The 21804-nt window shown below is 35.7% G+C and overlaps 1 protein-coding gene across 4 annotated transcripts in view; it reads left to right on the top strand.

Moving 5' to 3' along the window:
• triob (trio Rho guanine nucleotide exchange factor b) overlaps positions 1–21804 on the top strand; it is a 317404-nt gene that overhangs the window by 287236 nt on the left and 8364 nt on the right. For 2 of the 4 annotated variants that reach the window (XM_028817964.2, XM_028817963.2), the window contains 9 exons: positions 3326–3506; positions 5343–6082; positions 12243–12490; positions 13064–13202; positions 14664–14691; positions 15212–15374; positions 15829–15950; positions 18640–18718; positions 21525–21725. In XM_028817964.2, the coding sequence (XP_028673797.1) occupies positions 3326–3506; positions 5343–6082; positions 12243–12490; positions 13064–13202; positions 14664–14691; positions 15212–15374; positions 15829–15950; positions 18640–18718; positions 21525–21725 (1901 nt within the window). Of the gene's footprint in view, positions 1–3325; positions 3507–5342; positions 6083–12242; positions 12491–13063; positions 13203–14663; positions 14692–15211; positions 15375–15828; positions 15951–18639; positions 18719–21524; positions 21726–21804 lie in introns of those variants that run through there. The other 2 variants (XM_028817965.2, XM_028817966.2) reach the window with 2 other exon arrangements.

The following is a 21804-nucleotide window of genomic DNA, read 5'->3' as shown; positions in this document are numbered from 1 at the left end:
CTCTGCAAAGGTCCAAGTCTTTATAGTTCTGATGCTCCCTGTTTTGCTATATGGTTGCAAGACATGGACGCCATCCAGTGACCTGAGAAAAAGACTGCACTTCTTCGGTACTGTGTGTCTTCAGAGAATCTTTGGGTACTGCTGGTCTGACTTTGTGTTAAACAAATGGATGCTCACACAGTCCCAAATGAGGCACATTACCTGCACTGTGAGGGACCGTCAGTTACGACACTACAGCCATGTGGTGTGATTCTCCAAGGTTTGATTCGGCTGACAGGATCCTCATTGTTGAGGACCCCAGTAGCTGGACCAGGCCAAAGGGACGCCAATGTAACCCATGGCTGCGGCTGATACATGGTCATTTCTGGATGGTGGGAGTGGACTATGAATTTGTCTGGGGAGGTGTCCATCTGGAATTCCGAGCTGTTTCATCATATGGTTAGTGTGGCAACGCACTGTACCAGTGCATGCTCTCAAACCTGACCTGACCTCCTCCAATTTTCTGGAATGGAGTGAGATTAAATTTCATGTAAAATTAATACTGTATCATGAGGAAAACTAAGAAGTCAATAATACAGTGTACTGCCAGTAATTTGATTCCACTTTGAGCATTGCGTATAATGTTGGTGTAGTTCTTATTGCATGGTATATTCTCTCTTGCTGTTGGACATGTGTCCATTATCAATCCAGTGGCAGCATACATTTGCTAAATAATGAAATTGGATGAATAGATGAAATAGGCTTCGATATAGTGTAAGAATATAAGCAAACATAACATGTAACTTTCAGTTATTATTGTCTAGTTGTCTATAGAACAGTACTACACTTTTCGACATCAGCATTTCAATATTATCAATAATCAATAACAGTGCTTTCTGATTACTTTCTGAGGTGAATCTATGACCCACAGTCTGAAAAGAGAAGGAGAGGTGAGGAGAACAAAGTAAAGAGAGGGGAAGTACACAGCTGGTCTCCCTTTAAAATGGCTGAATATCATAATGTTTTGCTTTTTGTCCTTTTTACTGTTTAAAATTGCGCATTTACACTGTTTTGCAATGTAATTTCAAGACGCATATGTATACTCAATAACACATACAAGAAACATAATAACATTTTTGGCTTGAAAAATAGAGGGATTTGGATACTCAATAACTAAAACATACAAGAAACCTACTCAATAACATTTTTGATTGAAAAATAGAGGGATTTGGTGAGTTTTAAGGCTTTTTCTATTTTTGGACCTGTATCCCCATTAGCCCTATTGTAAGCTACAAGAACAGGCAAGGCATTTTAAAAATTTATAATAATAAAAAAAAAAACACTTCACTTAGAACATACATTTTTGCCATAATTTTATATCATGATTATGAAAAACTTACTTCGTCCAGGAATACTCCATCCAAGAATGATAACTTTTTGCTTAACTCATGTGGTATGTAGTAAAGGGTTAATTTTTTTTAATTTCATGGAAAACAGATAACTAAAAAATTTATCATAGAATGGGCATATATGGATGCCAACACTGAATGACAACAACAACAGCAATATATATTTCTATAGCGCGTTTTCATACAAATGATGTAGCTCAAAGTGCTTTTACAAGATGAAGAAAGAAAAAATAAAAATTAGGCAATACTTTATTCTTTATTACTTAGTAAGGTCCGATGGTCAGGACGACAGAAAAAAAATACAGAGGGCTGGAGGAAAAATAAAAAAACAAAATCTGCTGGGGTTGCGAGACCACAAGAGTGCCCAGCCCCCACTGGGCAGTCTACCTAACATAAATGATCTCAATCAGTCCTCATGGTTTTCAGGATTCACATAGAAGAATTAGATGATGATGGTCATTTGAACATCTGGCCTTCAATCCATCAGTATAGGGACTGCATGTTGCCCTGATCAGGTGGTGGCGACGGCGCAGATCACCACCACAGAAAACTGGAAAAAGAACTTCAGAGAAAGTAGGGGTTAATACAGGTTGTGGAGCCATGAATTAAATGCATATATAGAATATCAGGGTTACACCTAAAATGAGGCTATAAGAAAGCCATTTTAAAATAATGTGTTTTTAGCAGTTTTTTTTAAAGTGGTCCACAATATTAGCCTGGCAAATTTCAATCGGTAAGCTATTCCAGATTTTAGGTGCATAACAGCTGAAGGCTGTCTCACCATTTCTTTTAAGTTTAGCTGTTGAAATTATAAGCAGACACTCATTTAACAACAACATTTATTTATATAGCACATTTTCATAAAAATAATGTAGCTCAAAGTGCTTTATATGATGAAGAAAGAGAAAAAAAGACAAAATAAGAATTAAAATAAGACAACACTAATTAACATAGTATAAAAGTAAGGTCCGATGGCCAGGGAGGAGAGAAAAAACAAAAAAACTCCAGACGGCTGGAGAAAAAATAAAATCTGCAGGGGTTCAGAGGCCATGAGACCTCCCAGCCCCCTCTAGGCATTCTGCCTAACATAAATGACCTCAGTCAGTCCTCATTGTATTCAGGGTTCTCATGTAAGGAATTGATGATGACGGTTACGTGGACTTCTGGTCTTTAATCCATCAATTTTGGGACATCACGGTGCTTTGATTAAGTGGGAGTGGCACAGATCGCCACCACAGAAAACCAGAAAAAGAACAGAAGAGAGAGTAGGGGTTAGTACGGATTTTGGAGCCACCATGAACAATAATGATAATTAATTGAATATACAGAGTATCAGGATTAAAATGAAGCTATGAGAAAGCCATGTTAAAGTAATGTGTTTTCAGCAGTGTTTTAAAGTGCTCCACTGTATTAGCCTGGCGATATAAGGTTACAATTTGGGGTGTAAGGTGAGAGGCATTCCGAAATATAGGATGGAGCGACATTATTTAAGGCTTTGTAAACCATAAGCAGTATTTTAAAGTCAATTCTAAATGGCACAGGTAACCAGTGTAGTGACATCAAAACTGAAGAGATGTGCTTGTGCTATTTCCGTTCTCCATAATCACATGAAATCAAACTTGTTTCTCAGCTATCAGTACAAAACACATGGTGGCAACGTATTTAAAAAATACTATTTTTGGATGGAGTACTCCATTATGTTTTTTTTTCATAATGTATGTTAATATAAAAATGAATTTTTGATAATATGAGTATTTTGTTGATAATTAACAGCCTGTTAATTAGATTTGTTAGACAGCAAATATTAGAAATGATGATTTTATTAGAAATTATTTTAGGTAAAGCATCTCTGCATCAGGCAGCTTGAAATTTCTGCCCAATTTAATTTCTGTTTCTGCATTAATCCGCCTGTTAATGAATTTGTTCTTTTACCAAAGGTAAGCTGTCTTGGACTGGAGGATAATGTTGATGGGGACCCCTGCAAATTTGCACTGGCCTCCAGGTCTTCTGACAGCAATACTGAAACATATATCTTACACTGTGCCAACCCTGGAGTCCGGCAAGTGTGGATCCATGAAATCAACCAAATTCTGGAAAACCAGAGAAATTTTTTAAATGGTAATAATTTTTAAAGAAATATATTTCTTTAAGGGAATGAATGAATGAATAGTTTTTAAAGCTTTAAAAATAACATGGTAAATTGTCAGTCAGTCATTTTCCAACCCGCTATATCCTAACACAGGGTCAGTTGTACTCCTTCATTAATAAAACGATGTTGTAAGAAGTGTGTGTCCATTTCTCTTTTATCATTTGTTTGACTGGGAAATGGCAAGTATCTAATTATCTTTTTTGGACAGAGCATTCTTACTTGTAGAGTTTAATTCTGTGATCTTTGGTGACTGACTGCAACATCTTAAAACTTCATGTATCTATACTACCTCTCTATCAGCTTGTCAAGAGTTTGTTTTTTATATGTATGATCGGATTCCATAATTCAGGTAACTCCTTGCTGGGTTTCAACCAAGAATGCTATTTCTTTGTAATTCTTAGTTTACTATGCTTCACATATTGATGTTTAATGCCACATCAATAAACTGTATGGCTTATTGAATCAAACTACTCATATTTGTATGTAAGATGGGCAAAACTTCTATGTTTTTTTGACTGTATTGAACCGTTGTTCATGCTGAAATTTTTTATATTCCATAAACTGTCTATTTTAAGTTAGGTTAACTGAAATATACTGTACATTCAAAATTTCATGAGAATCCAACCAGCTGTTGTGGAGCAATGTGTGGTTTTTCTGGTGTTGGCCCTCCCATTACAGCACCCCAGTGAAATTCTTTAAACACCCTGAAACCTGTATTTTAAATTGAATTAATAATAATGTAACTACAAGTAAACCTGGCTGTTTATGAGTGATATTGTGGTTTTGAATCTCAAACTCCCTTCCTTACCAACCCTCTTTTACCTTGGTTATTTTGAAAGGCCTTGAAGTCTCCATTCTAAGTTGTAGCAATAGTAATATGCATGTACAATTTAATGATCTTTAATGCTGAGATTTTGAAGTGATGCATTTTTTTTGCACTCATCCTGTTAAAGGCACATTTCCTAATTACATCTTAGAAAGTGCCATACAAGCCTATATTTAAGTTGGAAAAACAGTAAGCTACATGCAAAGTTTTGTGAAACTCTGTTCACCCATTTTTGCATGGTTCGTGAGCAACAAACAAGACGAGATACAATCTTGAGGGTTGAAATGAAGTCCTTGTTGTACAAAACTAACATCAACAAAGCTGAAAAAGTCAAGACAGGCGAAGAGTCTATTATGATTTTATTTACAGAGATTGTAACAAGTAAATTCTGTTAGTTATTCTCACTTAGAAAAAAAAAGTTAGAGAAAAAGAAATGTTTTTTAAAAAGCAATATCTTTTCAAGTAAAAAGTAGGAAACAAAAAAGAAAACAATTTTAAAAAGTAATATTTTTATTATTTAAATGTTTGTCAGATTCTACCTTTATGTATTAAATGGAACAATTTCAATATATTAAATGGAACAATTTCAATAACTGCTTGACAAATTTCTGTTTTAATGAACTTTTTAAGAACTGTATCAGCTCTACTAAAATGGACCTTTTAAGTATTTTTGAGCCTGTTTAATTGATTTACAATACTTAGTTTGCATATTGCAGCTAGATATTTCAGAAGATTGTTTTGTGTTTTAAACAATCAGATGTGTAACTTTGACACTTCTTATTCAGGGATAATTTGTCAGAAATAATCACTTTGTCTTTTAAAAAGCACTTCTAGTGCTAGCCAATAAAAATATTTCCATTGCAAGGAAGAGTTTTGTTAGATAATAAATCCTACACTTTATGGTGGTCTTGGTTTAACTTAAATGTCACCCCTGCATTATTGTTCCAAATTAATGTGTCACTGTCACTATTTTCCACAGATTTGACATCTCCAGTTGAGTATCAGAAAAATCATGTAGGTGCTGATGGAGCCAGCAGCAGCACAGCCAGCAATACTTGCAGCAACGTCAATATGGTGACCAGCAGTAGCGTAATGGGGAGTCGGTCGAGACCCTCTCGCATCCCCCAGCCTGTCAGGCACCATTCACCAGTGCTGGTATCCTCTGCATCCTCGATACCAGAAGGGGCAGACAAGATGTCAGGTACGTCCTTTCGCATCCTTTCTCTGCCATCAACAGGCAACAGCAACTCCTTCCTCACAGATCGTCCAGAGAAAGTCACAGACAAAGAGATTACAAAGATGAAGGTTCTTGAGAAACCCAGCAACATCAAACAAAGTAGTTCAGCAGAGGCAAGCTTAAAAGAACTACATGGCATCTTGGAGGACACAAAAAGTAATTCTCCAAAGGCCTCCACAGGCCTGCTCACACTGGCTAAACCTCGACCTGGTGCCATTTCCCCTATGGGATCTCCACTTCCTTCTTCGCCTTTCAGCAAGGAACTCTTCACCCCAAGCAGCCCTGTGCAAAAGGGTCCTTCTTTCTGGAGCTCCATGCCATCCTCACCAGCAAGTCGTCCTGGTTCTTTCACTTTCCCTAGCGAGACAGATTCACTTGGGCGCCAGACTCAACGCCATTCAACCCACAGCAAGGACACAGACCGCATGAGCACCTGCTCATCTACCAGTGAACAGTCAGTGCACTCCACCCAGAGCAATGGGGTAAGAATGAAGCCAGCATATGCATCGGGCTCTTCTCAAGTCTTGCCTCCTATGTATCGCCATCACTCTCCATACTAACTTGCTTCTTACTTCACCTTACCAGCTCCTTTCTTCTGCTTGGTACCTAGAGTACCACTCTTCACTGGTGAATGGACGAATAACCACTTTGGCTGCTTTCTAATAACTGCAAGAACCACGTGAACCAGACTTTTGCCATTTTTAGGCTTTTTTTTTTTACTAACTTGGCTTCTCACTCTATTCTTGAAGCACTGTTTGCCTGTGCAACAAAACAAATTAACATTCGGCAAGTGTTCTTCATCTTTATCTTTGTGATTGAAAATGAAACTACTAATTGGTCACCAGAGCTTTCCTATATGTTTAACATTCTGCTTAAAGATAAACCCTTTACTCCTTCATTTGTGGGTGTAAAGATCATAAAAAATACATGCAATTGTTTAAGTGCTGCTGTGCAGCTCTTTTTAGAGCCAGCACTTTTAAGGGGAAGAAGTTTGAAGCTTTACAGTCTGAATATATCATATTAATCAAGGTGTAAAGGGTTCATTTGTCATGATTGTTTGCCTACCTGCTCTGGATGTCTTCTATTAAAACCTACTAATCTGACTTAAAAATCTTAATTCTGCCTGTTTTTCTCTCAACTATCTTGAAGTTTCCCCTGTCCTGAGTGTTTTAACCTAAACATACAATCAAGACAAAGAAAAAAAAACTCGGCTGGTGGTCATTTAGAGTCTTTACTTCCACTAACAAGAGTACTGCTGCTTTCATCTGAAGTGTCACAACTCCTCGGCTATGTGGTTGAAAACTTGCTTCTGCTACTACTGCTTTTAAATTCCATAATCCACACATGAAGCTAGCTATCTCTTCAATAATCCCTCTGCTTTTTCATGCCTGCTAGTCTGATGCCATCTTAACTGCACATAACACTACAGTCTAGCAATATAAAATTTTAAGTTATCTACGTGACGTATGTAGCTATCTTTAAGGTTTCATTGCTTTTGTAGAAGATACACAGGTCATACACAAACTCTTCATTTTGCCAATTAATTGCTTTACAGTATTTCTCTGATATAATTTTATTTTTTTAATTATAAGATGTGATTTTTTTAAAAACCACAGCTATTTGGCTATGAGAAAACATAGACCTGAGGTGACTGTTTGAGCAGGCAGCTAAACTATTAGGAAAACAGTTCATTTTATTTCATGGGTTTAACATTATTCTTGTATGCTTTATTTGTGTGAGGTTTTTTGCCTCTAGGAATTTCACTTTTAGAATTGTAAAGAAGAGAGGCATCTTTTTCATGTTTTCAGATTTAAGTATTTAAGCATTTATATTCAGCAATTTTTTCTCATAACCCTCACAACATCTTGTGTGCTTGGAAAAAAAAGGTTACTTTACAAAAAGCAAAAAAAATTCACAGCACGTTTTGAATGCTGCCATTCCCTTTGGGTCACATCTGAACAACCTTTAGCTTTAATAGATTTTCAGCTTCATTTATAGTGGTTTGTAGAAAAGCCATGGAAAACATCCTATTTGTCACCCTTTTACTTCAGAAACGTGAAGGCTTTTACTAAAGTACCCGGACTTTACAAAAAGCAAAACGAAAAAAGTTTCCAGATGTCACATTTTTGTTACACATTTTGAACACTGCCATGTCCTTGTGGTCAGTTTTGATTAACCATATACATCGGGGGATTTTACTCTTCATTTGGGTTGGTTTGTTTATTTAATACAGACATTGTAAATTATCTTTTCAGCTCAGAAATGGGAAGGCTTTTAGTAAAGTAACCTAACTTTATAACACATTTTTGTACAACCGCTACACATTTTGAACACTGCCATGTCTTTTGGGTCAGTTTTGACCGACCATTGACTTTAATGGATTTTCCACTGCATTTGATGTGCTGTTTGTTCACAACCCAGTTTGAGATGGTCAATCAGTATAAAATAAGGTTGAGGTGAAATGTGTGGTGTCCGGGCAGCACGATGGTACAGCAGTAGTCCTGCTGCCTCACCTTAAGAAGACCAGGGTTCACTTCCCAGGTGTTCCCGGTGTTCCCTGCATGGAGTTTGCATGTTCTCCTCCAGGTGCTCCAGTTTCAACCAACAGTCCAAAAACAAGCAAGTTAGAAGAATTGGTGATGCGAAACTGGTCCATGTGGGTGGGTGTGTGTGTTTGTTGTGTCTGTGGTACGCCCTGTGATAGACTGGCACCCTGTGCAGGTGTTGTTCCTGTCTTGCATTTTGTAACTGCTGGGATACGCTCCAGCTGCCCTGAATCTGCCCTGGAAAAGTGGATTGGTGAGATAGATGGATGGATGTATGTTTGATGTTCAGGCCCCCTAAAAAATGGGTAACAGAGTCAGTTCAAAAAAGACCCTAAAGGCACAGCATAAAGTCGGCACTTGAAGATGTTGTGAGGTTTAAGTATATTTTTGAGAGAAAAAAAAGTAACTGTTCATTTTCATGGATCTGAAGTAGATGGGCAGGTTAGAAAATGCAAATGTTTTAATTTATTCTTTTGGGCGCCTTTCTCAGTGTGTTGTGCTATTTTCCATGTTAATTCTGACAAAGGAATTTAATAGTAGAATTTGTTTGTGTTCAGCTCAGCTGTAGAATTTGCTCATTGAATAACTAAATTGAAAATAAAAAGCACATGGAAATTGGTCATACCTGAAATGCAGTGTGTTTAATCATTTGAAAAGCAGAGTTGAGAAATATTTAAAATGGCAGAATGAAAAATAAGTATCTTCAGTTACAGCATTTTCAAAAGAAACCTTGTAGAATGTGGGCCAATATGCCAGTGTGCTGGTATGAAAATGTCCAGTAAAATTAAAAAAATATATATAGGACTCTGAATTTTTAGTCTATGTTTGAATATTTACTTTGTGTAATATGAATATTCAAACCTTAAATTTTTGGCTACTGTAAGAGCCCTACAAGGTACTTGTATGCGCGCCAGAAGTTTATTTGTGGTAGTGTCTGACTGAGCTTAGTGATTACTCTTATGGACATGATCCTGTAGTTGTGTTGTTATATAGTGCACTTTTACAGAGATGTCCTTCTAAAAATGCCCCGTTTTAATGTGATCTTTTTTGTATATAATAGTGCCATTTTGCTGCGTCTAGGTGTGCTTTTCATATATTTCTGATTTGTGGCCTTCATTTGCTTTGCACTGGGTTTGTCACAATACCAACATTTCAAACTCAGATACAATATTGAGAAAGGTAATTCAATTTGATGCAATTTTTGATACAAAATACAGTATAAAATGCAATTCAGTAAAAAAAAAAAATAAATTACATTCATGTGTGCATTAAAATCTGTCCATTGATGAAAACAGAGTAGAAATTTTAGTCATTAAAACCTAGGAATAATTAACTACGAAAGTTGTCAGTAGCCTTGCTGTTAACCTTAATGTGCAACAACCCATTCCAAAATCTACCTTACACCTTCCAGCTGCTGCCAGTCTTATAGAGACAGAGTTGATTTTTGAGGTGATCTCTCCAACAGTATGAACAAATCATGAACTCACAATCATTGCTGTGCTAAGCAACAACACTTTTTTGTGATACAGCTCAAAGGAATATGCACCACTGTTTCTGCATTCACACAGACCCCATCTGTGAAGCTGCTGTTATAGACTGCCACATTCAATCAAATTTCACTTTAGACACCACACCATCCCACAATTCAATTATATATGAGTACATGGAGGTATAGTGCTGCCGTTTATGCAAATGCGCACTGAATAGTTATAGCAAATTTCATTATATTGTACTAGGGGGCTTGGCCCCCTGCTTGCTTCGTTCACCAACACCTCCATGTCCTGTACTATGTGCCAGCCACTTCGCGTCTCTGCCACTTGCGTATGTGGATTTCACTTTCACCAAACAACAATTCTTTTAATTGTCACGGATACACCTCTTCATTGGGAAGAAACATTACTTTTCCCTGATGGCAACACTAATTAGACAATCTACAAGTCTCCAACTTAAAGTTTAAATCCGAACAATATATTCAATCTCTTTTCGCTTTTCCGTTATTTCATCTAGTAATAATTTTCGTTTGTTTTTGCTAATGCGATCTTTACTATGATTTTTTTGAGACTTTTGAATTTTAGTTCTTTCATCTCTAACCTGCTCTGCATGTGCATCTTGCATTTTTTTAATTCTTTACGACATGATACTTTGTCAGCTACTCTTTGTCTTTTATTTCCAGCCCCGGGTGTGGTTAAATCTCTTCACACAAAGTGTTGTCTCGCGGGATGTGAAAGTATCTCTCTGGAAAAGTCTCATCTTATCCCAGGATTTTTTTATTATAATAGAGAGAAATGTGATGAAGTGTAATTTTGAAGTTGCACGTAATTAAACAAAGTAATGCAAGGCTTTAAAAATCGAGGGAGCAACGGAGCCCTAGGGCAAAAAATGCTTGCTGGTGAATGAACTGCACAGAGTAAAACTGGTGCACAGGTTAAAAAAAATTATTGCAAACCCCTTTCTTAATGGTTTAAATGTTTAACATTTTAACATGTAGAAAAACAAGCAACATCACATGTGCACAATTTAGAAATAAGATACTGTAAGAAATGAGTCTGTAACTCTAACCATGGCCATTGATCGCCTACGAGGCTCAGCTTTCAAAAGCCAAAATAAACCAGAAATGCAGGGCATTCGTAATGTAGGCTGTAGAAAAATTAACATGAATTATTTTACGAATGAAATACTCAGATGTTTTAAAACTTTTGACATCACTACTTTGCACAAACAAAAGATTCGTAAGTGTTTCTACACATACATTGGCCTGTTTGGTATGTGTGGTAGTTCACCCTGCAGTAGACTGGCAGCCTGCCCAAAGTAGTTCTGCAGTGTTTTACAGCCAGTGTTGTGAGGATAGGCTGTGGCTGTCTGTGGTCCTGTAGTGTACATTGATGTTTACAGAGGGGTGGGTAGTTTTACAGATTTGTTTTTTAATAAATTTTTTCCTGTACATGCTCAGATATATTTATTTTTGTCTATTGAAGTGTTGAAAAGATGTAGAACATGTTACACTAATTGTCATTTAGACATTATGTGGTTTTTGAAGGAGCCAAAAATGATCTTCATTTATTTCTCATTCTGCTATTTTGAACACTTCCCAAGAACATGCTGGTTGTTTAACAAGATCTGAGTTCCACTGTGATGAGTTTAGATAGTGCGGTGTTAAAACTGTGTATGGAGGAGTCACACTCCACAGACAGTTTTAAAGAGTTTAAGCTGTTTTGCCAATCCTCCAAAAATGTCTCATGGCTATTGCAACAGAACAGTCTTCCACTGAGTAATGACACAATTGTCACAATTGTTCATTCTTATATGCGCATTAAATATTTTAGCAAAAATCTTTATTTTGAAAATGCAGAGTTTACTGCATGGATTGGATCCCAAACATATTCAAGGTGCAGTTACTTTAACAATATTTACTTTTCTTATGCATTTTTTAAATCACCACTTAAATTGTACACTGCAGTTTATGTAGCAAGACACATATGTATTGATGATTAATACTGTTGACCAGTCTCGAGACTATAGTAATATTTTCAGTTTTAAAATTTTTGGCTTCCTGAAATATACAGTATATTATTTTTTTACATTTTGTAAGCACTATGACTTATTTGGAAGATTGCATGCATTTATGCATTCTACTGTAATATTTCCTGGCACCATTATGCCCAAGAACAGTGGTCAAATATACTGTAGTCTCAGGATGACTTAGTTAGCAGGTCATTTACACTGCTTTCTACTGTACTGTACATGCATCTAGCTTTTAAACTGTTTTTCTTGTCCAAAATACTCATATTTTATGATACATGTAGAATCAATAAAGCAAATTTAAGTATTGAACAAATCAGATTTATTTGACCTTTTGCCTTATTTATTAATGGATTTTATCTTTGTGCACACAAATAATACATACTAACAAATTGTCACTGCACTTTTAAAGAACTTATTACGTGGCATATTTAACAAAAGTATGAGTATAAAGTGCTTTGATTATTTTGTTTGCAATGTTGATTGTATATGTGTGAGATACTTAGCCTTGTTTACTCTGACCACTTAACTTTTTCTTTCTTTGTTTCTTTATGCTTGACTCAATTCTCTGGTACAGAGTGAAAGTAGCAGCAGCAGTAATATTTCCACCATGCTAGTGACACACGACTATACAGCGGTGAAGGAGGATGAGATTAATGTCTACCAAGGAGAAGTTGTCCAGATTTTGGCCAGCAATCAACAAAACATGTTTCTGGTGTTCCGCGCTGCAACCGATCAGTGCCCTGCTGCTGAGGGCTGGATCCCTGGCTATGTTCTTGGGCACACATCTGCAGTAATACCCGACAACCCAGACGGAACCATTAAGTAAGTGCTGTCTTATAAACATCCATCCATCCATTTTCCAACCCGCTGAATCCGAACACAGGGTCACGGGGGTCTGCTGGAGCCAATCCCAGCCAACACAGGGCACAAGGCAGGAACCAATCCTGGGCAGGGTGCCAACCCACCGCAGGTCTTATAAACACTTATACATATTGATTTGTAATTTCTGAACAGTCAAACTTTACGAATTACCTGAAGAAATATTTTTAGGTTTACCATACACGATGATTGATTGGAGAATTTATTTTCATATTTTTATTTTCACTTTATTGTTTTCATGAAATCCCCACATAGCGAATATACAGGAATGGAATAAAGGCATTCATTCTCTTCCTTTCCAAAAAGAAAGACAGTCCAAAAACTAAAAAGATCTACTCTGTCTCTATGGTATCATAAAGCTATTTGTAATTTTCAAGTTATTAGTTGCTTAATACGATAATAAATACCCAGAACCTCCTAGATTTTTTAGTAAGTACTAGTGTTAATTGTGAAATTCTGGAAATTGCTTCAGTTGCATATTTTCCATAACAAACCTGATCTCTGTTGCTTTACAAGGAAATCTTCATCTTGGCACACAGCACTCCGCTTAAGGAAGAAGACAGAAAAGAAGGACAAGGAGTGTAGAAAGGAAGGCAAACTAGAAAATGGCTATCGGAAGTCCAGAGAAGGCTTGGCAAATAAAGTTTCTGTAAAGGTATGTTAGTTTTCAACTTTGAAGTTTATATGTTACAAATGAGAGATCAATTTTACATCATGGACTCAGATTTGTATGTCAAGAGTGAACAAAAGCCTTTAAAAATACACAGCACAGATAATTATTTGTAGTTCAGTTTTGTTTAAAAACCAAATTTTTAAATAATGAGCAATAGTTTGTTTTTCCTCAGTAACAATTGGTTGATGCTCCTGTGTTTGGCAAGGATCACTGCACAAAATCTTTTTGTGTAAAATTTAGTAAGGGTGGACACCATGTTGGCAGGAGTCTTGGACCACTGTTTTATTTAGAAGCTTTTCCAGATCCTTAGTAGCACACATTTGAAGTTTGTAAGTAATTGCCTCTGAAGCCAGTAGCCGCCCTTTGCCTTGCTATACAGTCCATTAGTAGCTACAGCTTTCTTTTTGGTCAGTGCTGTTACTGATGTGTTTCTTTCTTCTCTCTCATGGTGGTGGTTCTTTCTTGGCCCAAAGACCTTACAAATCCTGGAATCTAGGTGCACTAGCCGGGTGTCCCTATTTCAGAGTAGGAAGCTTTTGATTAAAGGATATACACATACACATTCTGGCCTGAAAGGCAGAAAGCAAAATTTTAATGCTAAACAATTCTATTTGGCGGCCCTACAAGAGGTCCCAAAAAAAAATCCTGTTTTGACAATCAAAGGTACTGCTCACCTCAGTGATGGGGGGGTGGGGGGTGGGGAATGGGACTGGTTCCCAGCTAAATCCCAATGGAGTCTAGGAATCGCTGTCTGCTTAAACTAGTCTTTATTGTTGGTGAGACCTGTTGTCATGGCTGTGTTTTTAATTGCTGATTTGGCGACTGGTATCCCCAGCATGTAATCAAACATAGCACCTTTTTAGTTAAGAACCTTGGATTCTGAGAAAATGTTAGCAGGAAAGAAAGAACAGCTATCATGGAATGAAAAAGGGAAAAACAAAGATATTACCAAACAGAATAGAAGCTAAATCAGTTGTAACTCTAACTCCTGCTTGTGCTTACACTCTCTTACAGCCTTCTGCTTTTGAATTATTTTCCATTACTCCAGAATTCTCAGTTCTACTTATGTTGGTATATAATATTTTAATGTATTCATACTGATTAAGGGGTGGCTAATTATTATTTAGAAGTCTGAGTTAAATAATATCCTAAGGTAAAAGCAAAAGTATCGAATGTACAGTCATGCCAGTGCATTTCTTGTGTGTAGGAGTAGGGAATTAATTTTAGTTTTAATTTGAGTTAACGTGTTGATTAGCAGTTATTGCAGTTGGTTAGAATTTATTTTATTGCATCATTCAGATAAAATCTTGGCAGAGATTATGCAAATAAAATCTGTTGCAACTAGCATTCATACATATTAGCCTGTGCATTTTTAAAATTAATTTTTAAAGGTTTTAAGAAGTGCCACTTTGTAATCATTAATGTTTGTTTAATATTTTTCAGCTTCTAAATCCCAACTATATTTATGATGGTAAGTTGATTTTTTTTTTAGTCTATCTATGTGAATAATACATTTTTATTTTGAATCTTTAGCAGTGTGTTCTTACATTGTTTAGAACGGTATATTCTCAAAATTGAAAGGCGTATACATGGTGAATTCAGTTCAAATGAGTAAAAAAAAAAAAAAATTAAGTGCTGTTTGTGGTTATGATCAAAGGATAAGTTTGGTGTTTTTCATGTTATTTATTCACAAACTGTCCTATATATGATTTTGCCACATGAAATTGTGTTCTAAAGTTAGACATTTTTCTATAAGTTTTTAAAAATATTTAGCCAGTCTTAATACAATGAAACCTATGGGGCTCCGATGGAAAATAAAAGCAGGGTTGCAACAAATTGAGACTACATCGGTGGAGTTAAATCTCAAGGACACCAGAAATTGCTGTGCAGTTTATGACTTTGTTATGATTTATAGCTAAATGTTTTCAAGCTATACTTTCATTTAATGGATTATTTAAAAGGTGACTTCTGTGTGTTCATTTTCTTTGCAGTTCCTCCAGAGTTCATTTTGCCCTTGAGTGATGTGACTTGTGACTATGGAGAAAGTGTTACACTCCGGTGTAAAATCTGTGGTCGACCCAAAGCTACCATAACGTGGAAAGGTCCAGACCAAAATATTTTAAGTAATGATGGGCATTTCAGTATTTCCTATAGGTAATATCTTACGTACCATTATTGCATAGTACATTTTAATTCTTAACTGTATTTTTTAGGTATTGTGAAGAGATTAAATTAAATTGCTAATGATGAAGTTTGTAAAAAGCAATCCTGCTATTTCCGTTTTGATAGCTAGGTAATGTATGGGTTATAAAAAAAAAAAGTCTAATGGATCCAACTATAATTGCCAGTTTTTACAATGTCAGTATACTTTCCCAGTAAATTGCACCCTTTGGATTTTTACAACTTCAAATATGTTGTAAAATTATATATTTTCGTGTTTATTCATGACCTAATTTGCCGTAACTATAAAGATATAATTCTATCACTTATTTGAACTTTGGCATCTAATTTCAACATGAAAATAATTTTGTGATGATCAACATTGTGTGTCCTTCAATGAACAATCTAAAATTTGATCAAGTTAATTTCTTTAATTTCTTTGTGTTAGTGATTCTGGAGAGGCAACCCTAAGAATCGTAGGTGCATCAGCAGAAGATGATGGTACATACATGTGCATAGCTACCAATGACTTAGGATCAGTCTCATCGTCAGCTATTCTCAGAGTATTAGGTGAGTTTAATATCCATTTTTATTGTTTAAAAGTATTACTAGGCTAGCATTAGAGTACTTTGATCAAATGGCCCCCAAATGACATATGATTGAAGTATAATGTGGTTGTATGGTGCACTTACTTTGAAATTAGTTTTTTGTTTAAATGTTTTTTTTGTTCTTAATACTCTTTTATGCTCTTCTGTATATGACCGGAAATGATCCAAACCCTATCAAAACAGATGGTATAAAGATATTGCTGTGTTGATCTGAAACTAAACTGTTTTAAATTATTTATTGTTCATTATGTTTCTCACCCTCTGTTAGGTACTAAGATATGAAGTATTACAGTGTTAATATTGATGTGGCTTGGCATGCATGCAGGTTTTCTTATGATGGAAGTAGTCTTTACTTATTTTAGAGACAGCAAAACTTCATGTATTGGCACAAAACACATCACAGCACTTTAAACAGGCAAGGAAATAAAGCTGTAAATGTCAGTAGGTTAATTGAAGTTCAGGTGATGATGCTACTTATAATACTGAGTTTCATTTAACTGCTAATGACAGAAACAGCATTAATTTTGAAGACTATGCAAGGAGCTATATGGAAGAGCATCCTGCATAAGAAATGCTTAATTTGTGTTCTCTTCTCAGGGCATAATCATGGTCTTGTCTACTTTGCAAGTTTCAGTTAATTCATATTTTTTTAATTGCATATTCTAGTGATATCAACATATCCCCATTAAAGTTAATGGTGAGTATAGCTGGCTCCCATGCAGAAGGAGGCACTTGCAAACTGATGATCCATCAGTACAAAGAATCTCCCATAAAGCCCAAGCTACTTGAACCACTTTTTAGTTTGTTATATTCCAGCATTTCTGTGATTGTCTCTGTATGCATTGTATTGTAGCAGCAGACCTGGCCTGTATAACAGTCATTTTGTACTACAATTTTTTAATGTTATCATTTACTTACATTAGTAGTAAAAATGTGGAGTAATACAGAAACAGATTGTGGGCAGGAATTATAGTGCACACAGCCACAAAAACTAAATGTAATGTTAAATCTGCTTTTAGTAATTTCTTTCATTCACCATTTGATTTTAATTTTATATTTTTTTTGTTTTAGTTAGCATTTACCAACTAGAACTTGTAAACTTTTCAGTGCATCACTCAAGCTCAGTTGATTGTTATGGTATTACAACTTCTTCTGCAACAAACAATTCAATATTTTGTCATCATTAATGATGCAGTCTCATTCTATTCTCATACATTGATCCTCGGAAAGCACTGCTTTTTCATAACATTGGTGATTCTGAACAGAGAAAGACATTCAACTAAAGTCTGTTTATTTTACTTCAGTGCTTGAATCTTCATTTGTCATCTTTTAGCTATCTTCCGAGCTACACAAGAATAGACACCCTGTTGATTACTTAGCTTTGTCTACTTACACATTTATTAATGGCAATAGATAAATTATGAACATAAAAAACAAATACCAGGACCATTTCAATTAGACTAAACCTTTTTGTTATGCCAGTTTTCTACCATGTCATGTTATGATGATTTAGAAACATTGTGTTTTATGGGTCCCATCCAGTCAATTTCACTTTGTGCAGAGTGGTGTCGTCAGTATTGCAAGGTGATTCTGCATTCATTGCGCAGGTTTTGGGAAAAACAAAAGTAAACCTCAGAAAACATGAAGCATAAATAGTGATTTATAATAAAGTACTGCTAGGCAAAGCTTGTCATAGTTAGATGCCACTAAAGATGACCTGGCCTATAATGACAAAGCTACTGTGACTAAACAGAGTGTAGAGAGTAAAGAAGCCATCTGAATAGAGAACTGACTTTCTTCTGTGTCAGTGAAGATGAGAATTCAAAATGCATCCTATACAGCAAGCAGCAGCAATAACTTCGATGTCACTTGTCAATAGATAGATAGATAGATAGATAGATAGATAGATAGATAGATAGATAGATAGATAGATAGATACTTTATTAATCCCAATGGGAAATTCACAAATCATACTAATAATGGTACTAGCAGTTCCAATATTGTCTGATATGTGTAAAAGATTTCCCAAAAATAAAAGCTGACATTCTTTACTTTTGTTTCATATTTCTCTTTTCACCCAGAATACATACTTCATGAATATTTAACAAATACTGTTTTTTTTACCTCATTGTTCCTGTATTTTTACTTCTATAACAGTGAGGCTGGGGTTGGAATTGAACTGGCAGCCTTTTAAGTTTCAAGTCCAGTACCACATCACACTGATATACATCGTTCAGTGTTTACATTTTTTTTTAATAATAAAAAGTCTATTTTGGGCCTAGTATGAGTGAGTATTAACTTCTCCCATGATGTATGCCAATCCCGCCTTGTACTCAGTGTTGCTGAGACCGTCTACAGGGTCCATGACTCTGAAATTCATTAAAGGTTACATGGCAGATGCATAGGTTATTGTAAATGATAAAAATGACTACAAAAAGTAGAAAGTCAAAGTAGGGACAATAGAGGGACAGCTCACCTTTGCCCAGTTTTCCAGTGACTTTTTCTGCTTCTCGCATACCATATGCATAAAATATATTAACAGTGTTTCAACTATACTTTAGGAAAGGGTGTATTATGACAATAACTTGAAGCTTGTGATTATAAATCACATGCTGAGTGGCTTTTTCTAATTAATTTCCGTTAATTTTCAGGTCCTTCAAGTGATGGAAGCAAAGTAATCTGGAAGGATAACTTTGATGCCATCTACACTGAAGTAGCAGAGTTAGGCAGGTGAGTGTTTTATTCTAAATATAGAGCACTGTTGATTTTACATTTTGCACAAAATTGTCTTAAATTAGATTTCAATTAATTATTTAAACTTGGTCTTCAAAAGATTACTAGCTTACAAAAGACTTTTGTTAAGCTAACATGAAAAAAATCACTAGCACCTAACAAAGAATCAATATGAGCCATTGAAATTCTGCAAAGCATCTCAGAGTGCTAGCTTCGGGGCACTGTGATAAGTTAACTGGAAAATTAAAAACTTTACTAATTACATAATAAATACACATAAAGACAGATTTGTGTAAACTGAAAGAAAACAAAGTAGTTTTAAACTTAACATAAATGGAGCCCAGTAATGACTGTAGAATATTTGTGGAACATCATGGTTTGCCTGGCCAAGGAGTGTTTACATTATTTATTTATTTATTTAAGTTTCTTAGTGTCTGAAAGTAGACCGGCATAGTCTCAAGGTATTTTAAATACCCCCCTTCCAAGGTCTGTTTAACTGCAGTAACTATTTGATCTTGTGCTTTGCAGTAGTTTTCATTGGGAAAGGTGCCATATATGATAAGCCAAGTCATAGTTTAAGTAGGAAACAAAGACTTGTATATCTATTCATACCTTACACCAGGACTATAGAAATACAGTAGTTATAAGGGGTAAAAGACATTTGCTTGTTGTTTTAGCACCCCGAAGATGGATTGCACGGTGGCAGGGCTATGTCACACCATGAGGGTCAGCAGTGACTTCATACTGGCCCAGTGCTGAGGCGTATGTGTGAATCTGCTGCAGGAGAAAAAGAGCACTGCATTAAGTTTAAGGAGTAAATGGCAAAAATGAGTAGAGTGTTGAGTTTAAAAGTTTGCTGGCAGAAACATGCATGTAGAGAAGTAGCTTGGAAAAACAAAGTGAAATTCACAGCTAAACTAATCTGCAAGGTGAATGAGCAGCTGTTGTGGTGTGATTGCAAATGAGCACACACATGATGAGCTGTTGGGTTGATGTACAAGGACTACACCAGAGAAGTGGTTGACATCCAGTGCACAACTCACCGTCACTCATGATTAGAAGACCCTGGGAGACGTGTGTAGAGATTGGCTTGACAAAATGGCTAGCCATAAAAAGGTTAGTCAAGACAGCCAGGAGTTGTCTTTGGTACTGTTGAGTTGGTGGAGCAAAGAAAAGAGTGTTACAGTTAGTATACATTTGCTTTAATAGCTGTACTGTATGTGTGTTTATATAGTCTTCTTTATTTTTCACTTTTTGATTTTGATTATTTTTCTGTCTGACCTTCAGGGACTGTCTGTACAGGAAGAAGAGTCTTTTTGTTTTATTCTTTTGTCATCACTTTTAGCTTTGCTGCCACTATAATTACTAATTATTGCATTGAACCATGTATGTACTTGCAAGGCATTATTTTGTAAGTAGTTTTTGGCATAGCTGGAATAAACCAGAATTTCTGGTTTTGAACACTCATCGTTGTGTGAGTCTACATTCTCCTATTCCCTGGTCAATCGGTTACGGCTGCATGTGTCTGGCACCTGAAACTCTGCAATGGTACCATTACACAGGGCACCACACTATATAAAATCTAAGCATATCACTGTGCTAGTCTAACAAGTACATGCAACTTTGCTTGATTTTAAACATTTGGATTTACTGAGGCCTTGTGGCATTAGTGCACACTTAGATTAGAGGTTTATAGAGTCCTTATTGCCACATGCTCTGAGTACATTGAAATTCTTACTTGCATTTGCTAATCAATTTGTCAATCAAATTGTGAATTTCCCATTGGGATTAATAAAGTCTATCTATCTCTATCTATCTATCTATCTATCTATCTATCTATCTATCTATCTATCTATCTATCTATCTATCTATCTATCTATCTATCTATCTATCTATCTATCTATCTATCTATCTATCTATCAATCAATCAACATACAGCACTCCTTTATTCCTTTGCCATGATTAGTGAGGAGGACTTCCTTATCTGAGGAATCACAGAATGTTTTATATTATACACATTAGGGTGTACTACTTTTTTTTATTTTATTTAAGAATAAAAAAAGTATACTCTGTTTATTCTATTTAAGGCATTGCAGAAGTGTGATGATCTGGGTGGCTGCAGCTGCCTTAACCCCCTTAAACCTGGTACTGTCGATAGTCATGTACCGAGATGAGACACATAACAAAGCAAGGGTTGGTGCAAATGTGCAAAGTGCTTATATTCCTCAAAAGAAGAGTCCATCAATAATTAAAAGTGCAGTGCAAAATTTCTTCAAAATAAATAATCCATTAAAGGGAACACAGCTCGGCATTGAGCCTAAATCCATGGAGATAGGAGGCATTGCTAATTAAAGTATCACCATGTTACTTGGGTGCATTCTGTAATAATTATAATGTCCCTTTTATGGCATATACGTAAAATGTGATGTGCATGACATCACTTGAACACCTGAACTTTTCATGTACTTCATTAAAAAGATAAATCAGAGAGTGCTTGATTCTTCAAAGCACTGATTAATTTTAAAGTTGCAGATTTTTCAAAAATTCCTATAATCAATATGTTAAACAGTATAATCCACTATATTTTTGTGGCATTTTAAAATACAAGTATATGTAAATGTATTTCTGTCTTTGTGAGAGTAACAGAGGTCTGACAGATGAATAACATAAATATAGAATAACAGATGTAGAATTCTGCTTTTTATCAAAAATGATACATGGAATTTTTCAGTTATTTGAAGTGCATCTTCCTTATGTTAAGTTGTTTCTGTACACTAATGTTTTATTATGTCATTTGTTCCAGAGGCAGGTTCTCTGTTGTCAAGAAGTGTGACCAGAAAGGGACCAAAAGAACAATAGCTGCAAAGTTTGTCAATAAAAAGCTGATGAAACGAGATCAAGTTGCCCATGAGCTGAGCATCATGCAGCACCTTCAGCATCCATTGCTTGTTGGTCTTCTGGATGTTTTTGAAACATCAACCAGCTATATATTAGTCCTAGAGATGTAGGTACATTTATTGTATTTTTTTAAATCCATTTTTATTCATGTGGAGTTTTAACAGAGCAAACAGTGCACTTTTTAA

The sequence above is a fragment of the Erpetoichthys calabaricus genome, chromosome 13 (genome assembly GCF_900747795.2).
Source record: "Erpetoichthys calabaricus chromosome 13, fErpCal1.3, whole genome shotgun sequence".
In the NCBI taxonomy this organism is placed as follows: Eukaryota; Metazoa; Chordata; class Cladistia; order Polypteriformes; family Polypteridae; genus Erpetoichthys; species Erpetoichthys calabaricus.
The sequence above is the reverse complement of the archived record's forward strand: the minus strand, read 5'-3'. Positions and strand labels throughout refer to the sequence as shown.